General features: G+C 42.6%; 1 protein-coding gene across 1 annotated transcript; it reads left to right on the top strand.

Moving 5' to 3' along the window:
* Positions 1–1,107: 1,107 nt before the first annotated feature.
* agpat2 (1-acylglycerol-3-phosphate O-acyltransferase 2 (lysophosphatidic acid acyltransferase, beta)) lies at positions 1,108–19,774 on the top strand. Its single transcript, XM_078271191.1, has 6 exons — positions 1,108–1,530; positions 7,978–8,111; positions 12,374–12,549; positions 12,788–12,883; positions 19,397–19,469; positions 19,597–19,774. Exons 1-6 carry the CDS (start codon positions 1,355–1,357, stop codon positions 19,752–19,754), a joined length of 813 nt encoding a protein of 270 aa, XP_078127317.1. The 5' UTR covers positions 1,108–1,354; the 3' UTR covers positions 19,755–19,774.
* The last annotated feature ends 300 nt before the right edge of the window (positions 19,775–20,074 follow it).

The following is a 20,074-nucleotide window of genomic DNA, read 5'->3' as shown; positions in this document are numbered from 1 at the left end:
CCCACAAAGTAAAGTCACTGTTTGGAAAGAGATAAGATTGCCCAGGACTGTGGATGACAAGTCATTGGAAGAAAACACACATCTAATGGGTTGCAAACATGAGCCTCTTTATATAAACATATACATATATCTGTATTTTTGTTACAAGCCTCTCTTATAGTAAATTTATCAGGCCAATAAATACTGAACTAAAAATACTCCAGTTTGTTGACTTAAACTCCACCTCACGCCATACCAGTTCAAAGGCAAACTTTCCCAACTTGATGTTGACCCAACCCTGATGAAAGGACAGTTTGTGCAGAAGAGTTCCGACTCTCCTGCAGTCAGCACAACTTGAAGCTAACTCAAAGCTGTGGACATTGCCCACAGTCTGTCTGAACTGTGAATCCATTAAGCCATTTAGGTTTTAAGGATCCACCAATGTAACCTTTAACTTGATTAAGAACACCTTTTAAAATGGAAAACATACATTCCTCCCTGAGTACAAAAGTATGTTGTGTATGTTACAAAAAGCAAATTAGTCTCGTTACTGCTTCTGAATGAGTAGACAGAATGATGTCAAGTTTAGAGTCTGCCGATGATTAGGATCACTGCACATATTAAATCAGGATTAATGACTGATTGATCCTAATCTTCCAAATCATGTCAAGTAAAGCTCTTCGACATGGCTGAAACTTCATAGTCAGGGCTACTGGACAGTGTCAGATTATAGCTAAGGATTGGATTATCACTGCTAATCCAATTAAACATGTGCTTTAATCGGCTGTCAAACTGGTTTCATTCTAAGGACAACCCTGTGGAAAGAGTGCTTATTATAGCAGACTGAAATTTAAATGTTTTGGTCACAAAACTTTAAATCAAATATACTACGTGAGCTGTGATTGTGGAGAGATATTATGTAATGCTTTAACAGTTATTTTATTTAATCTCATCTCATACAGGCTATGACATAAACATAGGCTTACTTAAAGAACTGTTGGTCTGTAGACTGTAATTAGTAAAAATTTAATAAAATAAAAAGTAGCTTGTGACATCAGAGTGGTCCAGCAACCGGAAATGGAAAAAAACAACCGATGACGACTTGACTCCACCTCATGATGCCTTATAATACATCCATGCATGATGCCATTTAGCAACAGATGAGCAACGCGATACATGTGTCATTTTTGGGCAGCCAGAGATAAGCACTGCCATTGACAGGGTGCTTTAAAGGTCTACTTCTGACTGTGTAATGGTTGTCAGGGTCGCGGTGCTTCCCTTCCTTCTTGCATTGTAGGCTGGCCAGTGTTTTAGAGGCTTCCTTATCCAGAAACCGCGTGTTATAGCTGGCAGTCACTTTCTCTGGCGGATCGCTATGGATGGGCTATGGATGATAGCGCTGCTGCTGATTCCGCTCCTGCTGTGGACCAGCAGCACGTTTGTTTTTTATTTCAAAAAGTGCTTTTACGTCGCTTGGATGATGGTGTTGGCGCTGGTCGCGATTCCTCTGTGTATGCTGAAAAGCGGGGGCAGAGACGTTGAAAACATGAGGTGAGTTTGTTTGCATAATAAATATTGCTTGCAGCGCCGTCTGACAGCTAGCCGAGTTAGCTTCCTAGCTGGCTAGCAGCAGCCGTAGTTTATATAAAACATTAAGATAAAGCAACGTTACCCGTCTTATTGTAGCGCAGTGGTATGTTAACATAAAGCCACTGTAACGTCAGGGAGCTTCTAGTATACCAATTTGTCTGACATTTAAAATGATTTTTTTTTTTTTTTATCATACATATGCTAACATTAGCCCCCTAGATACCTTGGCAGAAGGAACGTGTGAACGCTAGCTGAAAACAAGAATGCTAACATTAACATTTAACGTTACGTCCATGTTAAGTGCTAGCGATGCAAGTTGGGGCTCGTTCCGATGTGGGTGAAACAATACTAGCCTCAGATAACGGTAATTACATCTTCTGTAAGAATGTCTACTAATTTATCTTCCCTCCAGTAAAATGCCTGAGATTAGCCAAGTTACACGGAGTGAGCACTTAACGTTAGTCTGCCCACTGACGATCACAAGGCTTTCATTGTTTTGCTACTTATGGTATCGGAGCTGTTTTTTATGGCAGCTTTTTGATGGAAATCACGCTTTCTAAATCAGTTCAAGAATGTTAATAATGCAACTGATGTCAGTGTGCCCGCCCCGTTCAAAGTAGACCTATGCAATACAGCACCACAGTCCTGCAATAAATCCTATCTTTATGGACCTTTTTAATGTTCACTTTTTGTTGAAAGTGTATGAATGAGGTGTTTATTCCATTACTTAGGGACTGACTTATAGTATACAGCGTACTACTAGTGCCATTCCATCAGCCACTTTTTGATCTCGGCGCTACTGTAGGATATTGGCTCTTTAGGGGTGACCCCTTAACATTACCACTGGAGGAGATATGTTATTTTATACCCGACACACACCGATCAGGTCAACTGATACCTGTTAAGATTGAAATGTAATACGCCTTCATTTTTGTTGTTGTGGTTAAACCTACTAGATGGTGAGGATAGATTGCTGGACACAAGTGACTGCATTCGAGTAATTACTTTGAAGAGACAGATGCCAGATGGCAAGTTTACCCCTGATTAGAGTTGGGTTACTGCATAGTTATGAGGCCCATCCACAATGCAACCTCACTTGGCCTTGATCTGCTGACAGCAGCCCTGTCAGTTATGACAGCAGACCTTACTGCCTCACTGCTCTAGGAATAACCGTTTTGCAGTCATGTTAGCTGTGGCGGTGGTGTCATGTTGCACCAGTGAGCCATTCTGTCAGGTCAAAGGTCATCTAGACCTGTTGACTGTGACAAAGCGACTGAATCAGGGTCAGACCTTGCTCAGGGAGTGAATAGAGTTTGTTGGATACACATTTTAGACACTAGCCAGCTCTGGCACAAAAAGCGCTGTCATCAAGCACAGAGTAGTCTGTCACAGGGATTTTGCTATCAGACGGGTAAACAAAGGCCTGCATTCTGGGGTTGACTACTTGCTTCACAGCTGACTCGAAAGACTTGAATGTAACACAGAAGACTTTGGTGGGCCAGAACAGGCCTCTGCATGTACAGTCCGTAAACAGCATCCATGAAACTCAAGTCACTGTTAATATTGTGCTTGCATTTCCTGAAACACTCTTGTTGGTTTTCAATTTATTGTTTGTCTGTGCATTCTACAGACACAGTTTGACCTGTCACTTACAGTATGTGAATGTCTACTTTTGGCCATGGCTCCCACGTTAATCATCAGGTAGGATCTTATGTCAACCGATAAAGAACAGAGGTTTAGTTTTCTCAGTCACAAACTTGAGCTCAGGTTTCTTACTATGTAATGGCTTTTAACATCCGTGGGAGACTACCAGTTTTGCGGTCTGTTTGACTGAGCAGTAATTTGATCACTCCCTGCCTTTTTAATTGAATGAATCATCTGCTGTGTCATTGTGATCGTATGACCATGTCCCTGTTGTGAACAAATCTCTGACCTTTGGCCCCTGAATTAGCTTTGGCACTGGTATCTTTGTTTGTATAATCTGTTTAGGGATAACCGGGCAGGCTAACCTTTGAATCCATAAGCTGTCAGGTTGTATTGAACCTATGCAGATAACCCATCACCTAAATGTCATTATGCTTTGTAGGAAAATTAACTTCTTTAAAGACTGATAATGAAATGAACCAGAGGAAAAGCTTAGAGGATTGTTGGCTAAAGAGAATCCAACTGAGGCCATTTTATTCCCCTTGAACAATTGCTGCAACACTGGCTGAGTCATTGCATAATCAATAGCTTTTGCACTAGACTGAGTGTGCTATCGCAGTACTGCTGTGTTGAAAGATAACCTTTTAAGACTGTATTCTGGTTGAAAGGTTAGCTATTTTACTATAGTACACCAATTAAACGTAGCCTATAATTTATATGCAAGGCAAGCTTATCGTCAACAGATGATTGCATTAGGTAGAGGCACAAGGTAATGAGCGCAAGTAATAGATTCATGAGCTTTCTCGTGTCTTCCATTGACATCGTGAGCTTGACCTTTTTGAACAAGGATGGTAAATAAAATCGCTTTGATTAGAGTTCCACAAAAAGAAGGGACACTTTTCTATGCTGGTTCATCATTACCCAGCCCATTTTACAAATGGTGAAAAAAAACAAAGCTTGGCAAGAGTAGGGTTGGGTAGCGTTTGGATTTGTACGATTCCGATGCCGAACCAGTACTTTTAAAATGATTCCAATTCCTAAACCGATTCTTGAAAAACTGAAAAATGACATCAAAGATGCTTTTACGTCCCTTTTGGTGAGCCCAGATGGAAAATATGGCATTTTAAAAGTAGCCTACATTTATGGTAGCTAGCTAACGGTAGACTACAGAGAAAAGGTGATATTTTTACGTCCGTTTCGGCGCAACCGAGGGAAAATATTTCAGTCGACACATTAAGTGGAACCACAATGAGGAACCGAAATTTGTGTTCTAATCCGGTCCGATTCCGACCGGTTGCGTAGGAAGCGGTTCCATAGTGGAACCGGGTTTCGGTACCCAACCCTAGGCAAGAGTTGGTAGACTAATCATAAAACATACAGTATAGCGTACAAAAGCTAATAAGAAAATCCTTTGAAGAGGAGTGGCTATTTAATATGCCACTACTAAAAAAGTATTTCCTTAGGCTTCTAACTATGGTATGCACAAGGTCAGACTTTGTTTTGGGGGGGCTATTTTATTGTTTTATGTTTTTGTAGTTTTATTATCATTCTTATCAGTTATGAAAACATCATAGCTAAGATGTGGAGTTGTTGTAGGGTCTTCGGTCAACACAATCTCAGCTATGTGCTCGATTGGGCATTGCAGAAAAGAAATAAATCCCAAACTATTTACTACAGGCTAATTCAAACCCAGGTCTAAGTGTCTGTAAACTTCTATTTTTGTCAAGCATTCTCCCTGGTTCAACTTTTCCCTCCCGTCTTTACTGTATTATTATGGGCAATGCTGATTCAGACACTTTTAGTATCATCTTTGTTATGGCTGTTAGCTCTTTGTAGTAATAGATCAGTGAAATTATTGACTTATGGTTGTTTATTTTCCGTAATATTACATAAAATGTACAATTGGTAGGGTGACCTCTAGCTCACCCAGTAAGAGCATGCGCCCCATGTAGGCTGAGGCCTTTGCAGCGGCCGGGTTCGAATCCCACCTTACCTGTCTATCCACTGTCACTCTGAATTAAAGGGGGGAAAAAGCCCCCCCAAAAACAGAATCTTAAAAAAAATTAAAAAAATAAATAAATAAGAATTTACCATTGGTGTATGCTGATCAAGTCATTAGTAATCGGAGCGTCCCTACATCCCTAATGCTTCACCTTTTTTATGGGGCATTGTTTCAGCAACATCAAAACAAACTAATTATAATGTTTTATTTTTAATCGCGGTGGGATTTCATGTTCCCTTTTTATTTGGGACAGAATATTGGAAATGATGATTGGACATGCATTGTGCGCTAAAGCTGGAAATTGGTAGAAGGCATTTAAATGAGTGCATATTTGGACAATAAAAGGAGGGAGAAGTTTGAGAGGGGATATGATTAATTTGTTTGAAGAAGGTGAGGCAGACAATGGAAAATGACGCTGCTGTTTTACCTAAGAGGGAAGGTCATTTACCGTAAGTTGGTGGTGTAACCGAAGCGAGTTTTGTTGTGTTGTGCAGAAAAAAAAAAATAGCTAGCTTGTTATCCAAAGTTTGCAGTTCCAATTTTGCATAGGGAAATTCTTGCTTCTAAAAAGCAGGTACAGATTTGAACGGTGAGTTGTGGCTGTAGGATCACGGTATAATGATATGGTATTTCTATGATTGGGTTGTGTTTTTTATTTATACATGTTTTTGTTTTCAGTATTTATTTTATCACTTCTAAACCTGCTCAGTTTATTTGCATCTTTGGCTTTTTGCCTTTATTTGACAAGTGTAGAGAGGTGGACACACACACACACACAGAAAACATGGGCAGAAAGAGGGGTATGACATGGAACAAGATTATTATTATTATTATTATTATTATTATTATAAATAAAGTTTCTTTTTGTTGAGCTTTCTCATATTAAAGAGATCCCACATCTGAACTGTGCCTTTCGAGTGTCCCTACTCTCACATAATGCGTCTAATAAGGAAGTCACAGTCACGGAATCTGTATTTCGCTGCTGCCTAAGGAGAATATAAGGCAACGTTTCATGGGGTATGGGTGCTTAAATCATTTATGTCAAGTGGACAGTTAAGCCTTTGTGCTCTGCACTCAGCTTTGTGGATTATTGCTTGAGTTCTTAGTAACTTCAACGTTGAGCGTGTCCAGCCCGTAGAGCACTGTGTGGGACAGTAGTTTCCCAGAAGTTTTGTACAATGTTGTTACTACTATTCTGCTGCCTTTGGCTCCAAGAGGGGGAAAACGGGTAAGTCCAGATTGAATGAGGATCAAATAAAGGCTAAGAAATTGAGCGCTAAGTAGCTGATTGTAATGTGGAGTTGGCCTGGATTCAAAATGCCAAGGCTCTCTTTTCAGCCTTGAACATCAGCACCAGAGTTCAGATCAATTGGAAATTGGCAGCCGTACTCTGTGTGTTTTGAGGTGAGAAAGTGTATTGATTGAGGACAAGGCAGGCTTTTGAAAGTGTTATAGGAGCCAAAGAGAAAATGCCACAGATGTCAGGACTTCGTGAGAAAGGATCTCACTTAATGGAAGTAAAAGTATGTAAAACTTGCCTGACCAGATTGTGACACGCGTCTCACCCTTGAGCCCGTTTTGTTTATATCACAACCGAGTTCTTAACTGTTATCTTGTTTGTCTCTACAAAGGTCAAGTTGTATAAGTCCCCAACGATTAACCATGACCAGAAGAGTACAAACCTTAGGCCATATGTTGGTGAGGAATATTTAACCTGAACACAGTTCTTGCAGCTTCATTGAGTAACTTGATATTGGCATTAAATCAAATGACTGTAATCTGAGAGTGTCACTCATTGTGCCAAAGTCACATAATAAACACCCATGTCACCCAAAGATTAATACTAGACACATCATCAGCCATAACAACTTCATAAGATGGAAATAATGTGGAGGCTTTACTTCCATTTTAAAAGTAAGTCTGTTAGAGCTGCAACAATGAATCAATAACAAAAAATATCATTTTTTCTTTTTTTGTCAAATATTCACTGATTCCATGCTCTCAAATGAGATGATTTGATGCTTTTCTTTGAAATATATGATAGAAACCCAAATATCTTTGAAATTAAAGCTATTGGTTGAATACAAAAAGACAATTGAAGGCATCATCTTGACATGTTTGAAACATTTTTCATTGTATATATCATAGTGTTATCATTTCTTTATTTTAGGTTTTTGGAAAAATTTAGTGTTAACATTGGATAGGGAGCAGCTTATTATACCAAATATTTACAAAAAAAAGCATAACGTATGCAATTGCTTAACTGAAAGTGGACTGAACAAAACAAACAAATCCTGCCTTGCCACTGAACTACTGTGGACTTTCACCCCACGTTTAAGAGTGTAGTTTCAGACATATAGTATTAAAAGGTATTGATCATTCATATCTGATCAATTCCCAGATTGGCAGCATGAAATTACATTGGGACGTCATAACTTTGTGTGTATTTTATTTTATTTTTTTTTCAGAGGCAGACAGGCAGATGGTAGGACATTCTTTCTCAAAGCTTATTGGAGCGTTGTTCTTACTGGAGGAGTATGGTGTATATCTACCAGATATTTTTAAGACTTAAGTTTGAGCTGGCATTCTTACAATGTACTGTAATAACCTAGTATTTAACAGGCTTTATACATTCCACTGTTACCTGCAACCTTTTGACATACTAGGGTTCTGGTTAATAACATGTAGCCTGCTGCACTCACAGGACTGTGAACAGTAACCTATACTTATTCAGCCCTTTTAATTAACCTTTTTCTCCCCAGGATTATCCGCGGCTTAGTTCGTCATGTGAAGTATTTCCTGGGCCTTCGATTTGATGTGAGCGGTTGGGAGCATCTGCAGACAGAGGGACCCTACGTCATCATCTCCAACCACCAGAGCTCCCTGGATGTTTTGGGTGGGTGCTGTACTACCGTTTTATGTATGAGAATCAATATTTTAATCCGATCTGCACGGAAATTTGCATGTAGACTTGGTGGACCCTCATGACGTGCCTGCTTTGAGAGCGCCGACTGCTGACCTGGATGAGCTCACTGACAAAGTGGCACAGAAAACCATGCCTTGAGGCAGTTCAACCTTCTGTCTGTTCTCTGCACATACTGTAAATGTACACAGCATCTGGATGCGTCGAGTCCCGGGTGCACTCCGGCTTAGTAGTGTGGAAGTGTCATCTGCCACACAGCCGACAAGGAAACGTTTCAGAAGCCGAGCGTCTGTTGTTCAGCAGCCTCAGTGATGTCAATTTTTTTTTGCAAGCACGAATACATGTTTGCAGTTCTTTTTAGATGTGGTAGCTGAGGTTTTTGGGCTGTAATTAATATGAAAACCTTTTGTTGCCTCAAAATTTCTCTGTCATCACACATTTTAAATGTCAATGTAGCCAATGTCACAGTTCTTTTTATGATTTTTATCTGATGATATCATGATCATAACATAATGATTTTTATCTGTAACTCAGCAGCTTGGTAATAACTGCTGGTCAACACAGTATTTGTGAGCAGCAGGGGCGACTGTGTTGGCGAGAATGTGACACGGATAAAATGCCTTGCAAAAGTGTTAACCCACCTTGCTAAATCAGTTTTTTCACTGGATAACAATGAATATACAGTATGCATGTATTATTATTATTATTATTATTATTATAACAGAGGATAAAATGCAAAATATTGAACATGTGAAAAACTACAAAAGTCCCTTTTTATGGACTACCATAATCAAATGAAATGATAATGAGGTGTAAACAATAAATACATAAAAAATAAAACGTTCCTTAACTGGGTTACAGGTAGGGCTGAAACGATTCCTCGAATAATTCGATTACAAAAAATCCTCGATGCAAAATGATTTGCCTCGAAGCTTCGTTAAATCAGTGTTACCAACGTGTCGCTGACGGACGGTGTTTCAACACGGATCATTATTCTTGTCGCAGGCCAGACGCTGCTAAGTCTGCGGGCGGCACATGCCAGAGCGTAAATAGTGAGGGGCTAAGAGAAGAGACAGGCTGGAGAAAACGACAGAAAGTGTCCAAAGTGTGGAATCAGTTCAAACGTAATTAAAACGAGAACTCTGGACGGTGTGTCTACTGAAACACCAAACTAGCTTACCACAATAATAGCACGACGTCAGTGCTTCAGCATCTCAACAGAAAACATTTCTCATCCATTCCACGAAGCGGACCCGACAAAAGTAAATCACGGAGTTGTATGGACGATGAAACTACACCAAACACAACTACCAAAAACAAAGACAAGAAAATACGTAGCAGAGCCGACTTGTTGACTATCCCTTCGGGGAAACGGCTGACTGTTGCGCACCACTCTCTCTCACTCTCTCTCTTCACGGAGAAACAGCTGATCGATCTACTAGCATAAGTGTAACAGAGCTGTGTGACATTGTAATTAAATATATAAATACAAATAGGTTTAGTATAATTAATATTTACATGTAGGCCTATATACAGATCAGTCTCAGGATGAAACTTGTAGTTCTGAAAGTTAAGTTGCACAACTTCAGGTCATCTTTATATATGTTTAATGTATGCCTTAGTGTGAGGTTGATGTCATTTCAGAAAATGTTTTTATTTATTTTTTTATTTTATGATGTTATATTGCACTTCATATGTTTAGTTTTTGGAGAGATGATATTGTAAGCAATGTAAAAATCTAAAATCGCAACTGATTCAATTTCATACTTGTTCCGTTGTCTGACAACAGAAAAAGGAAAATATGTAAATGAGAACTTGGCTGCATTAAAACACAGTTTGAGATTGCAGAGGGCAGGAATGCGACACGGCCGGATTCTGTTTACATTGGCCGTTCATCACATAATCACAGTCTGGTTTGGATCGACCACCAAAGCGTTCAAGAACAGACTCAGGACTAACAATCGGACTACTGAAGACATCATCATCATCATCATCTCCAGATTGCAGTGTAGGTGAGGTAATAGTCCTGCTAAAACCTGGGTACCGATGTAAGATTATACCAGCTTTGGTGGCCTCACATCACCCAGTCTGAGATTAAAAACTGGTTTAAATTTACTGCATACCATTTCAAATTGGCGTAGACTGAGTAAGAGCACGTTGTAGAAAGATTGTGATTCTTGTTTCAATCTGATCTCCGGATTTGTTTGTCTATGATTTTGCATGGGCATGTGTGGTCATGTCTTTTATCATTGCCTCATTGTTCTTGAGGACACTTATTTAGCAGAGGTATGGTTTCTCTCCATCAGTGCCTGGGAGAGGGAGTTTTTCAGTGCCGGTGAGTGATGAGGGCAGGCTCAGGGCCAGGGTGGTGACAGCAGGGGGAGAACTAGGCATCTAATTAGCGCTGAGAAAACTCAGCATGAGTCTGATTTGGCGTCCAAGTTGCCATGCCAACCGCTACACCCAGCCATTAATAGCTGCTCATCGTAGAGCTGATGTGATGAGACCTCCACAGCTTGGTTTCCAGCACTCTTTCAGGTGTCAATTTGCTTCTGTCGGCTCTGTTTTTCTCACCTCAGCATAGACTCCTCTACTTACTCTGCTGTTTGCTGTCCTTTTTATTTCACACACTTTGACTTCCTTTTTTTTTTAATATTGTGTGTGTGTGTTTAACACAGACGCTAAAAAATAAGGTTCACTCAATTCATCTACTCAAAAGACTGCGGGTCAGCTCCAGCTGATTCAAAATGATGCAGCCAGAGTACTCGCTGGGGAAAAACAAAATGAACATATTACTCCTGTACTTGCATCATTTCACCGGCCTCCATAAAATACAGAATTGATTTCAAAATATTGCTCACTTATTTAATGGCCTAGCTTCTAATACATCTCTGACCTGCTCACTGCTTACACAACCTCCAGAACTCTTACATCATCAGACACTGGTCTCCCAACTGTACTCCGGTTCAGTAATACATCTGGTAATTATGGACCCACTCTCTTGCACAAACTACCTGACGATATAAGATGTACTACAACTAGGGCTTTAAATTAACTTGTTTAATTACCAGCCAACATGGCTAGTCTTTAAAGTTACCAGCCAATCAGTTTCCACTAGCCAGTTTTTGTTTTTTTTTTCCAGGGAAAATGAAAGGGATAAGTGCCGCTGAATACATTAAGCATCCATGTTTCTTTAAAAATATGTGTTTGGGTTGATGGTTGGTAGATAAAATATAAACATTTACATTAACTTTACTCTCGAAAAATATCTCTACTTTTTTCCTAACTAACTTAACTACATCACGAAGTTCCGTGTGTTTCCATGCCAACCGCACACCTAACCCAAACCTTGTCTTTTAATAGCAAGCTGAAGACCTACCTGTTCTCTCAGGCCGATGGCTGGCTTGTCTCAATATTTGTCTGTCTGTCTCTCTACCTCTATCTCTCCCTCTCTTTCACACACACACACAGATAATTGAAGGTGTGTTGTTTGTGACTCTCGGCATGTGGCTGTTGTCAAAGCCGGAAGACAAATTTTGTTTCAAAAGTAGCTGGAGGCAGCAAAAAAAACACCGCTGGCTAAACTATTTAAAAATGGCGGGTATGTTCAGGACACCCCCGTCTGTCGCTAGCAATGATGACGCAGTGATTAGTGACGATTCTCTCTGACCAATCAGTAGTCTGCAGGTTTTTACGTCACCTTTTGGTATCTCCTCAGCTCGCTTGGAATCTTGCCAGAGGTTATACCAAAAAAAAAAGTACCTGTTAGCAGGTACCAAGGACTTTTTTCATAATGGAAAACTAAAAAAGGCGAGTAGAGTCTAGGCGAGTCGAGCAGGTGTAATGGAAAAACGCCATTAGAGACCCCATACTTTTTTTTTTTTGCTTTTAAATGTATTAAAAACTAACCAATTATATATCATTCAGGCTTAATGATCAATGGTGACGCAAACCAGCTATTAGGATAGTGGCTACATAATGACAGATTAGCCAACGTCTTCTATGAAAATGTCTTATTTCTCAAATATCGGAAAGACTTTTACTGCTCATGTGAACAGAACTACAGATTTGCTTCTCTTTCATCTTTTGATTTTGAAGTAAATACATATGTATGTACTTGTTTATAATGTGTTGGAACACATTTTTGTTATAAGAGTATTTGACATTAGTGGTTCTAATTTAGGACACATTGTTCAAAATGAAATACTGTATTCCATGTTTCCTCTGTTTCTCAGGCCTGATGGAGATCTTACCGGACCGCTGCACCATGATTGCCAAGAAGGAGTTGATCTATGCTGGCACAGTAGGTCTTGTTTGCTGGCTGGGTGGCATTGTCTTTATCAACCGCAAGAAGACCAACGACGCCAAAAATGTCATGGCTGACGCTGCCAAAACCATGTTGGACGACCAGGTAACGTGACTCTTTTCAACACGGTATACACTTTAGTCAGTGATGTATAGAAGGGAGATAGTGATGATCGAAATGGTTTAGAGTGCTTACATCCCTGAAGAACTAGTACGTCATGCTTTTATGTCATTCATCTTACTCTTACAAGCTTCTGGTTTTTGACACATTGAGAGATGACATGGGATGATTATTAATTAATGGCTGTTTTTCTTTCCCACCCTTGGCCTTTTGACATCCACAGATCCGTCTGTGGGTGTTCCCAGAGGGAACGCGAAACCAGAGAGGTGGCCTGCTGCCCTTCAAAAAAGGAGCTTTCCACCTGGCGGTGCAGGCACAAGTGAGTAGTCTTCCTCTTATCTCCTTTGGAAATTCACTTTCTTTTGGGTTGACTTGTACTAAGTAGAGCAAGTGCCAGCTATCATGTCTATATCCTATATTAGGGCTGTCAATCGATTTTAAAAGTGAACTATTATGCTTTTCCGTATTTTCTGTCCTATCTATAATGTTATAATGTCATATTTTCATGTTAAACGTGGCCAGAGCTTCACATAATGAGGTATACGTATTTCAGTTTAAACTACTGCGGTGTTAACATTGTCCCATGCTAACATGCTAATGGCAGTGAAAGATGTAATCCCCTAATTTCGGGTCACATCACCGTTGAAACATGTCCGGTTATGTAATACTTGGTTCAGAAGCCTTTTTAAGTTTTTTTTAATATATATATATATATATATATATATATATATAATATATACGTGTGTGTGTGTGTGTGTGTATATATATATATATACACATATACACATATATATATATATATATATATATATATATATATATATATACACACATATATATATATATTTTATTTTTTACGGTAAAAAAAGTGCTGCTATATTCTATTACTGTGCACTGCTATCTAACTTATAGTAGCTGCATGCTAATGCCAGAGAAATCTGTAATCTTGGCTGGTGCAGCAGCCATGGGCCGTATGAGGAAAAATAAAGTATTTTTTTAACGTTAAAGCATTTTCTAGTACAAACACAAAATACAAGTATGAACCTGAAAATGCTATAATATTTCAACTTTAAAATATTTAATCATGAGTAATGGTCCGTAGTTAACTCGCGATTAATCGAACATTTTGTATATGTTTGTAATGCTTAAGTGGTATTAAAGGCTTGACATACTCCTGTGGTAACTCAATTCACATCGACGGTACATGCAAATAACTTTTAAATCACAGAACAGTTTAGTTGGGTTTAAAGGAATTTGCTTTAACTCGTTATCGCGTTAACTCTTTATTATTGTGTTAATTTTGACAGCCCTATCATTCATATATATATATATATATATATATATATATATATATATATATATATAGATATAGATAGATAGATAGATAGATAGATAGATAGATAGATAGATAGATAGATAGATAGATAGATAGATATAGATATAGATATATAGATATATAGATATATAGATATATAGATATATAGATATATATATATAGATATATATATAGAGAGATATATATATATATATATATAGATAGATAGATAGATAGATAGATGCGTACACACACGTAAATTAAGTCAACATTTCATGTACTGTAATGTACACCCTCGTCCTGTTCATTCACTTAACTATCCTGGCCAAAAGAGCTGTGATGATACTGGCTGTCTTACAGGAGACTTCTGCCAACGTTTGTCTCCTAAAAAGTGAGTGGGGTAAGCAATGTCCTGATTCTAGACACATGGGGGAGCTAGAAACCTTATATGGCACAAGACAACATTATGATTTAACCATATCCAATATACAAACGGAGCAAGGAATGCTTTGAAATGGTCACAATAGTTTGGTGTGCCTGAGCACTTTCATTGTGACATTCCTGATTCGGTCTTCTCTGAAATTGTCCTTGGTTGTGCATGATGTAACTTTACAGAATGACTCCAGCGTATTTGGCAGTTCAGCTGTATGCGATTTAGGAGCTCTATCTCTTCATGCATGTAGGTGGGAGGTCTCTATTCTTGAGTTGATGTTTCGTAGCACACACTCGGGGTTCCGACAGGTGGGATGAATTAAAAAAACATTGTTGAACCGCAACCTGGTTCGCTTCAGGCAAACATGTTTTGGTGTGTGTTTGTGGGCCCTTTTTTGTGTTACTGGCTGCTAAAGATTAATATCAGTTTGGTTCAGATATGCACTGAGGCTGAGAGGTTACACAAATAAAGCCCTGCTGCTCCTTATTAGCAAACACATTTTCTATATTATTATTTTTTATGGTCTCTACAGCTCAGTCTGCTCATACGTACTTACGTTATACAAATAGTGTTTGCGTGTTACTTGATTTAGAATTGTTGGCGCGTGGTGGTGGAATAACTTCATTTGGGGTCTGGAGAATACAATGTGTGTTTTGGTTTTTCCCCCCCGTTGGCTTTGCTTCACACTTGAGACTTTTCGCGTGTGGACATGGACTATTTCTATCTGTGTTTGCTTCTGCTGAGTTATAGCGTAACCTTTTTCCATTTGTACCCAGCCGGCCAGATTGAGTGGAAGCAGGACAGCCCCCAGGGGGAGCCACGTTTGGCTCAGCCAGTCCCATTGAAGGGGCCGCTCGGGGCCTCGATAGATGCAACTCGGCCTCTATTAGTGGAGGAGATGGAGATTGTGTGTGTGTGTGTGTGTGTGTGTGTGTGTGTGTGTGGTTGGTTCAGTCAAGTATTTCTGTCTTTGTTTCTCATCTTTTGGCATTGGCTTAAGAGAAAGAAAAGGTTCCAAAGTAAAGATTAGGAGGGCTCAATGCTGAGTAGAAACTGATCTGAATTCCAAAATTTGTAAAAAAAAAAAAAAAAATCATGTCTCCTTCAAAAATAATCCGAGGCATTCTGTAGGTCTTGTGCAAAACTTAAAATGACCAACACGTTTCGACCCACATGTCTTCATCAGGGTCATTTTCTGCAGACAATGAATAATGGCATTTTAAGTTTTGTACAAGACCTACGGCTTCTCCGGGAACCATCACCTTATCGTGGTGGAGAGGTTTGTGTGTCCCTATGAACCTGAGGGCTGTGTTGTCTGGAGCTTTGTGCTCCTGGTAGGGTCTCCCAAGGCAAAGTGGTCTCAGGTGAGGGGCCAGACAAAGAATGGTTCAAAAATCCTATGAAAAATCGAGGAAGGGATGAAGTGACCCTGCCCGGAGGAAGCCCGGGGCCCCCGTCTGGAGCCAGGCCCAGATGGAGGGCTAGTCAGCGAGCGTCTGGTGGCCGGGTTTGCCACGGAGCCCGGTCGGGCACAGCCCGAAAAAGCTACGTGGCGGACATCCCTCCATCCCATGGGCCCACCACCTGTGGGAGGAACCGCTGGGGGTCGGGTGCGCTGCCACATGGGTGGCAGTGAAGGTCAGGGGCCTCGACGGACCAGACCCGGGCAGCAGAGGCTGGCTCTGGGGACGTGGAATGTCACCTCTCTGTGGGGGAAGGAGCCGGAACTTGTGCGGGAGGTGGAGCGCTACCGGTTAGATCTGGTGGGGCTTACCTCTACGCACAGTCTTGGTTCTGGAACCATACTCCTGGATAGGGGTTGGACTCTTTTCTTCTCCGGAGTTGCCCAGGGTGTGAGGCGCCGGGCGGGTGTGGGGATACTCACAAGCCCCCGGCTGAGCGCCGCTACGTTGGAGTTTAACCCGGTGGGACGAGAGGGTCGCCTCCCTACGCCTGCGGGTTGTGGGGGGAAAACTCTGACTGTTGTTTGTGCATATGCACCAAACAAGAGTTCAGAGTATTCGGCCTTCTTGGAGACCTTGAGTGGAGTCCTGCATGGGGCTCCAGTCGGGGACTCCATAGTTCTGCTGGGGGGGGACTTCAACGCGCACGTGGGTAATGATGGAGACACATGGAGAGGCGTGATTGGGAGGAACGGCCTCCTGATCTAAACCAGAGTGGTTGTTTGTTGTTGGACTTCTGTGCTAGTCATGGATTGTCTATAACTTGAACACCATGTTCGAACATAGGGATGCTCATAAGTGTACTTGGTACCCAGAGCACCCTAGGCCAAAGGTCAATGATCGATTTTATAATCGTTTCATCTGATCTGAGGCCATATGTTTTGGACACTCGGGTGAAGAGAGGGGCGGAGCTGTCAACCGATCACCATCTGGTGGTGAGTTGGGTCAGGGGGTGGGGGAAGACTCTGGACAGACCTGGTAAGCCCAAAGCGGGTAGTGCGGGTAAATTGGGAACGTCTGGAGGAGGCCCCTGTCCGACAGACTTTCAACTCACACCTCCGGCGGAGCTTTTCGTGCATCCCTGTGGAGGCTGGGGGCATTGAACCCTGAGTGGACAATGTTCAAAGTTTCCATTGCTGAAGCTGCGGTGAGGAGCTGTGGTCTTAGGGTCTTAGGTGCCTCAAGGGGCGGTAACCCACGAACACCGTGGTGGACACCGGTGGTCAGGGAAGCCGTCCGACTGAAGAAGAGTCTTTCCGGGATATGTTATCCCAGACGACTCCGGAGGCAGTTGCAAGGTACCGAAGGGCCCGAAGGGCTGCAGCCTCTGCCGTGAAAGAGGCAAAGCAGCGTGTGTGGGAGAAGTTCGGAGAAGACATGGAGAAGGACTTTCGGTCGGCACCAAGGTACTTCTGGAAAACCGTTCGCCACCTCAGGAGGGAGCGGGGGAACCATCCAAGCTGTGTACAGTAAGGATGGGGACGCTGTTGACCTCAACTGAGGAGGTAATAGAGGCGGTGGAAGGAGCACTTTGAGGAACTCCTAAATCCGACTAATCGCCCTCTATGGTAGAGGCAGAGCTGGAGGATGAGGGGGATTGGCATCAATTTCCCTGGTGGAGGTTGCTGAGGTAGTTAAACAACTCCACAGTGGCAAAGCCCCAGGAATTGATGAGATCCGTCCAGAAATGCTTAAAGCTCTGGGTGTGGAGGGGTTGTCTTGGTTGACACGCCTCTTCAACATTGCGTGGAAGTCTGGGGACGGTGCCTAAGGAGTGGCAGACCGGGGTGGTGGTTCCCCTTTTTAAAAGGGGGACCAGAGGGTGTGTGCCAATTACAGGGTATCACACTTCTCAGCCTCCCGGTAAAGTCTACTCCAAGGTGCTGGAAAGGAGGGTTCGGTCGATAGTCGAATCTCAGGTTGAAGAGGAACAATGCGGATTCCGTCCTGGTCGTGGAACAACGGACCAGATCTTTACTCTCGCAAGGATCCTGGAGGGAGCCTGGGAGTATGCCCAACCAGTCTACATGTGTTTTGTGGATCTGGAGAAGGCGTATGACCGGGTGCCCCGGGAGATACTGTGGGAGGTGCTGCGGGAGTACAGGGGTGAGGGGTCCCTTCTCAGGGCCATCCAATCTCTGTACGACCAAAGCGAGAGCTGTGTCGGGTTCTCGGCAGTAAGTCGGACTCGTTTCAGGTGAGAGTTGGCCTCCGCCAGAGCTAAGCTTTGTCACCAATCCTGTTTGTAGTATTTATGGACAGGATATCGGCGTAGTCGGGGTGGAGAGGGGTTGCAGTTCGGTGGGCTGGGGATCTCATCGCTGCTTTTTGCAGATGATGTGGTCCTGATGGCATCATCGGCCTGTGACCTTCAGCACTCACTGGATCGGTTCGCAGCCGAGTGTGAAGCGGCTGGGATGAGGATCAGCACCTCTAAATCGGAGGCCATGGTTCTCAGCAGGAAACCGATGGAGTGCCTTCTCCAGGTAGGGAATGAGTCCTTACCCCAAGTGAAGGAGTTCAAGTACCTTGGGGTCTTGTTCGCGAGTGAGGGGACAATGGAGCGGGAGATTGGTCGGAGAATCGGCACAGCAGGTGCGGTATTACATTCAATTTATCGCACCGTTGTGACGAAAGAGAGCTGAGCCAGAAGGCAAAGCTCTCAATCTACCGGTCAGTTTTTGTTCCTACCCTCACCTATGGTCATGAAGGCTGGGTCATGACCGAAAGAACAAGATCCAGGGTACAAGCGGCCGAAATGGGTTTCCTCAGGAGGGTAGCTGGCGTCTCCCTTAGAGATAGGGTGAGAAGCTCAGTTATCCGTGAGGAGCTCGGAGTAGAGCCGCTGCTCCTTTGCGTCGAAAGGAGCCAGTTGAGGTGGTTCGGGCATCTGGTAAGGATGCCCCCTGGGCGCCTCCCTAGGGAGGTGTTCCAGGCACGTCCAGCTGGGAGGAGGCCTCGGGGGAGACCCAGGACTAGGTGGAGGGATTATATCTCTAACCTGGCCTGGGAACGCCTCGGGATCCCCCAGTCGGAGCTGGTTAATGTGGCCCGGGAAAGGGAAGTTTGGGGTCCCCTGCTGGAGCTGCTACCCCCGCGACCCGACCCCGGATAAGCGGATGAAGATGGATGGATGGATGGACAAGACCTACGGAGTGCCTTGGAATATTTTTGAAGGAAACATGCATTTTTACAAATGTTGGATGCAATGAGCCCTTCGCATGAGATATAAACTCAGTGCACCGGTAATATCCAAAGAGCACCTGTAGTTGAATACATGAAAGACCCAGCAGTGTACATTTTAGGAGTCAGATTCGTGTGTGTGTGTGTTGTGATAATTACCTCTTCTAAAGAGTACATCATGTTTTTTTTGTTTTTTTTTAATCCTCAGTGTCCTCCTTGCATACTAGCAACTGCGTAGAGGACGGGTGGGGTCTGTGCGCGATCACAGAAGGCTTGTATCATGTGGACGCGTCAACAGTGTAGTTGTCATTACTCAGAATTCCTCATTGGGGAGACAGAAACTACGCACTATAGCTTTAACATGAAAATGAAGGCGTGATGTTGGTGTATTGGGATAGTCTGTTTTGATCTTTTCTTCTTTCCTCTCTTCTTTTTCAGGTCCCCATCATACCCATCGTTTTCTCCTCATACAGCAACTTCTACCTAAGGAAAGAAAAGCAATTCAACTCGGGTAACTCAGCTTGATTGTCCTCGATTATTATTTTTATTTTTCAGTTGCAAGCAGTCCTCAGTATCTCTATGCAGAGGGCTACTTGATGTTCCATGAGACTTCTGACAGTGAATTTTTGCCTCCGCAGGGACCATCCGATTGAAGATCCTTCCAAAGATCGACACAAAGGGGATGACGTCAGATGATATTTCATCCCTCTCTGACAAATCCTTCAACCTGATGCGCTCCGCCTTCCATTCTATCTCCGACTCCGTAACCCAGAGCAACGGGCCGTCACGGCACTGAAACATTTACCATGCTCGCGCCTCTCTCTCTCTCTCCTCTATGTCCCTGTCTGAGACCCATCCCTCCCCCAGATCTCCCCAGGTTGTCCCATTACCTGGCCAGGAAACAACATGACATCGGTCTCTTCGGTCATGAAATCTCTTGTCTAGTTGATCCCGGTCCAGTCTGCCTCTGGCCTGACCACACAGCACAGTCAGTCCCGACCCTCACTGTGTCTGCAGCAGCAGCAGCGCTGCTCTGCACTCCATGAGCGGAGTGACGGACGGCAAGCCGAAAACAGTATAGATGTGTGTTCTTCTTTGTGCATGCCTTTTTGGATG

The sequence above is a fragment of the Sander vitreus genome, chromosome 16, assembly GCF_031162955.1.
Source record: "Sander vitreus isolate 19-12246 chromosome 16, sanVit1, whole genome shotgun sequence".
Classification (NCBI taxonomy): domain Eukaryota; kingdom Metazoa; phylum Chordata; class Actinopteri; order Perciformes; family Percidae; genus Sander; species Sander vitreus.
This window is presented reverse-complemented; position numbering and strand designations above follow the sequence as displayed.

Bases quoted from the DNA above. Each gene is read 5' to 3' on its own strand.
- agpat2 (XM_078271191.1), top strand. From the start codon at position 1,355: ATGGATGGGCTATGGATGATAGCGCTGCTGCTGATTCCGCTCCTGCTG. The intron at 8,112-12,373 runs GTGGGTGCTGTA...TCTGTTTCTCAG, and splicing joins GAGCTCCCTGGATGTTTTGG to GCCTGATGGAGATCTTACCG. The intron at 12,884-19,396 runs GTGAGTAGTCTT...CTTCTTTTTCAG, and splicing joins ACCTGGCGGTGCAGGCACAA to GTCCCCATCATACCCATCGT.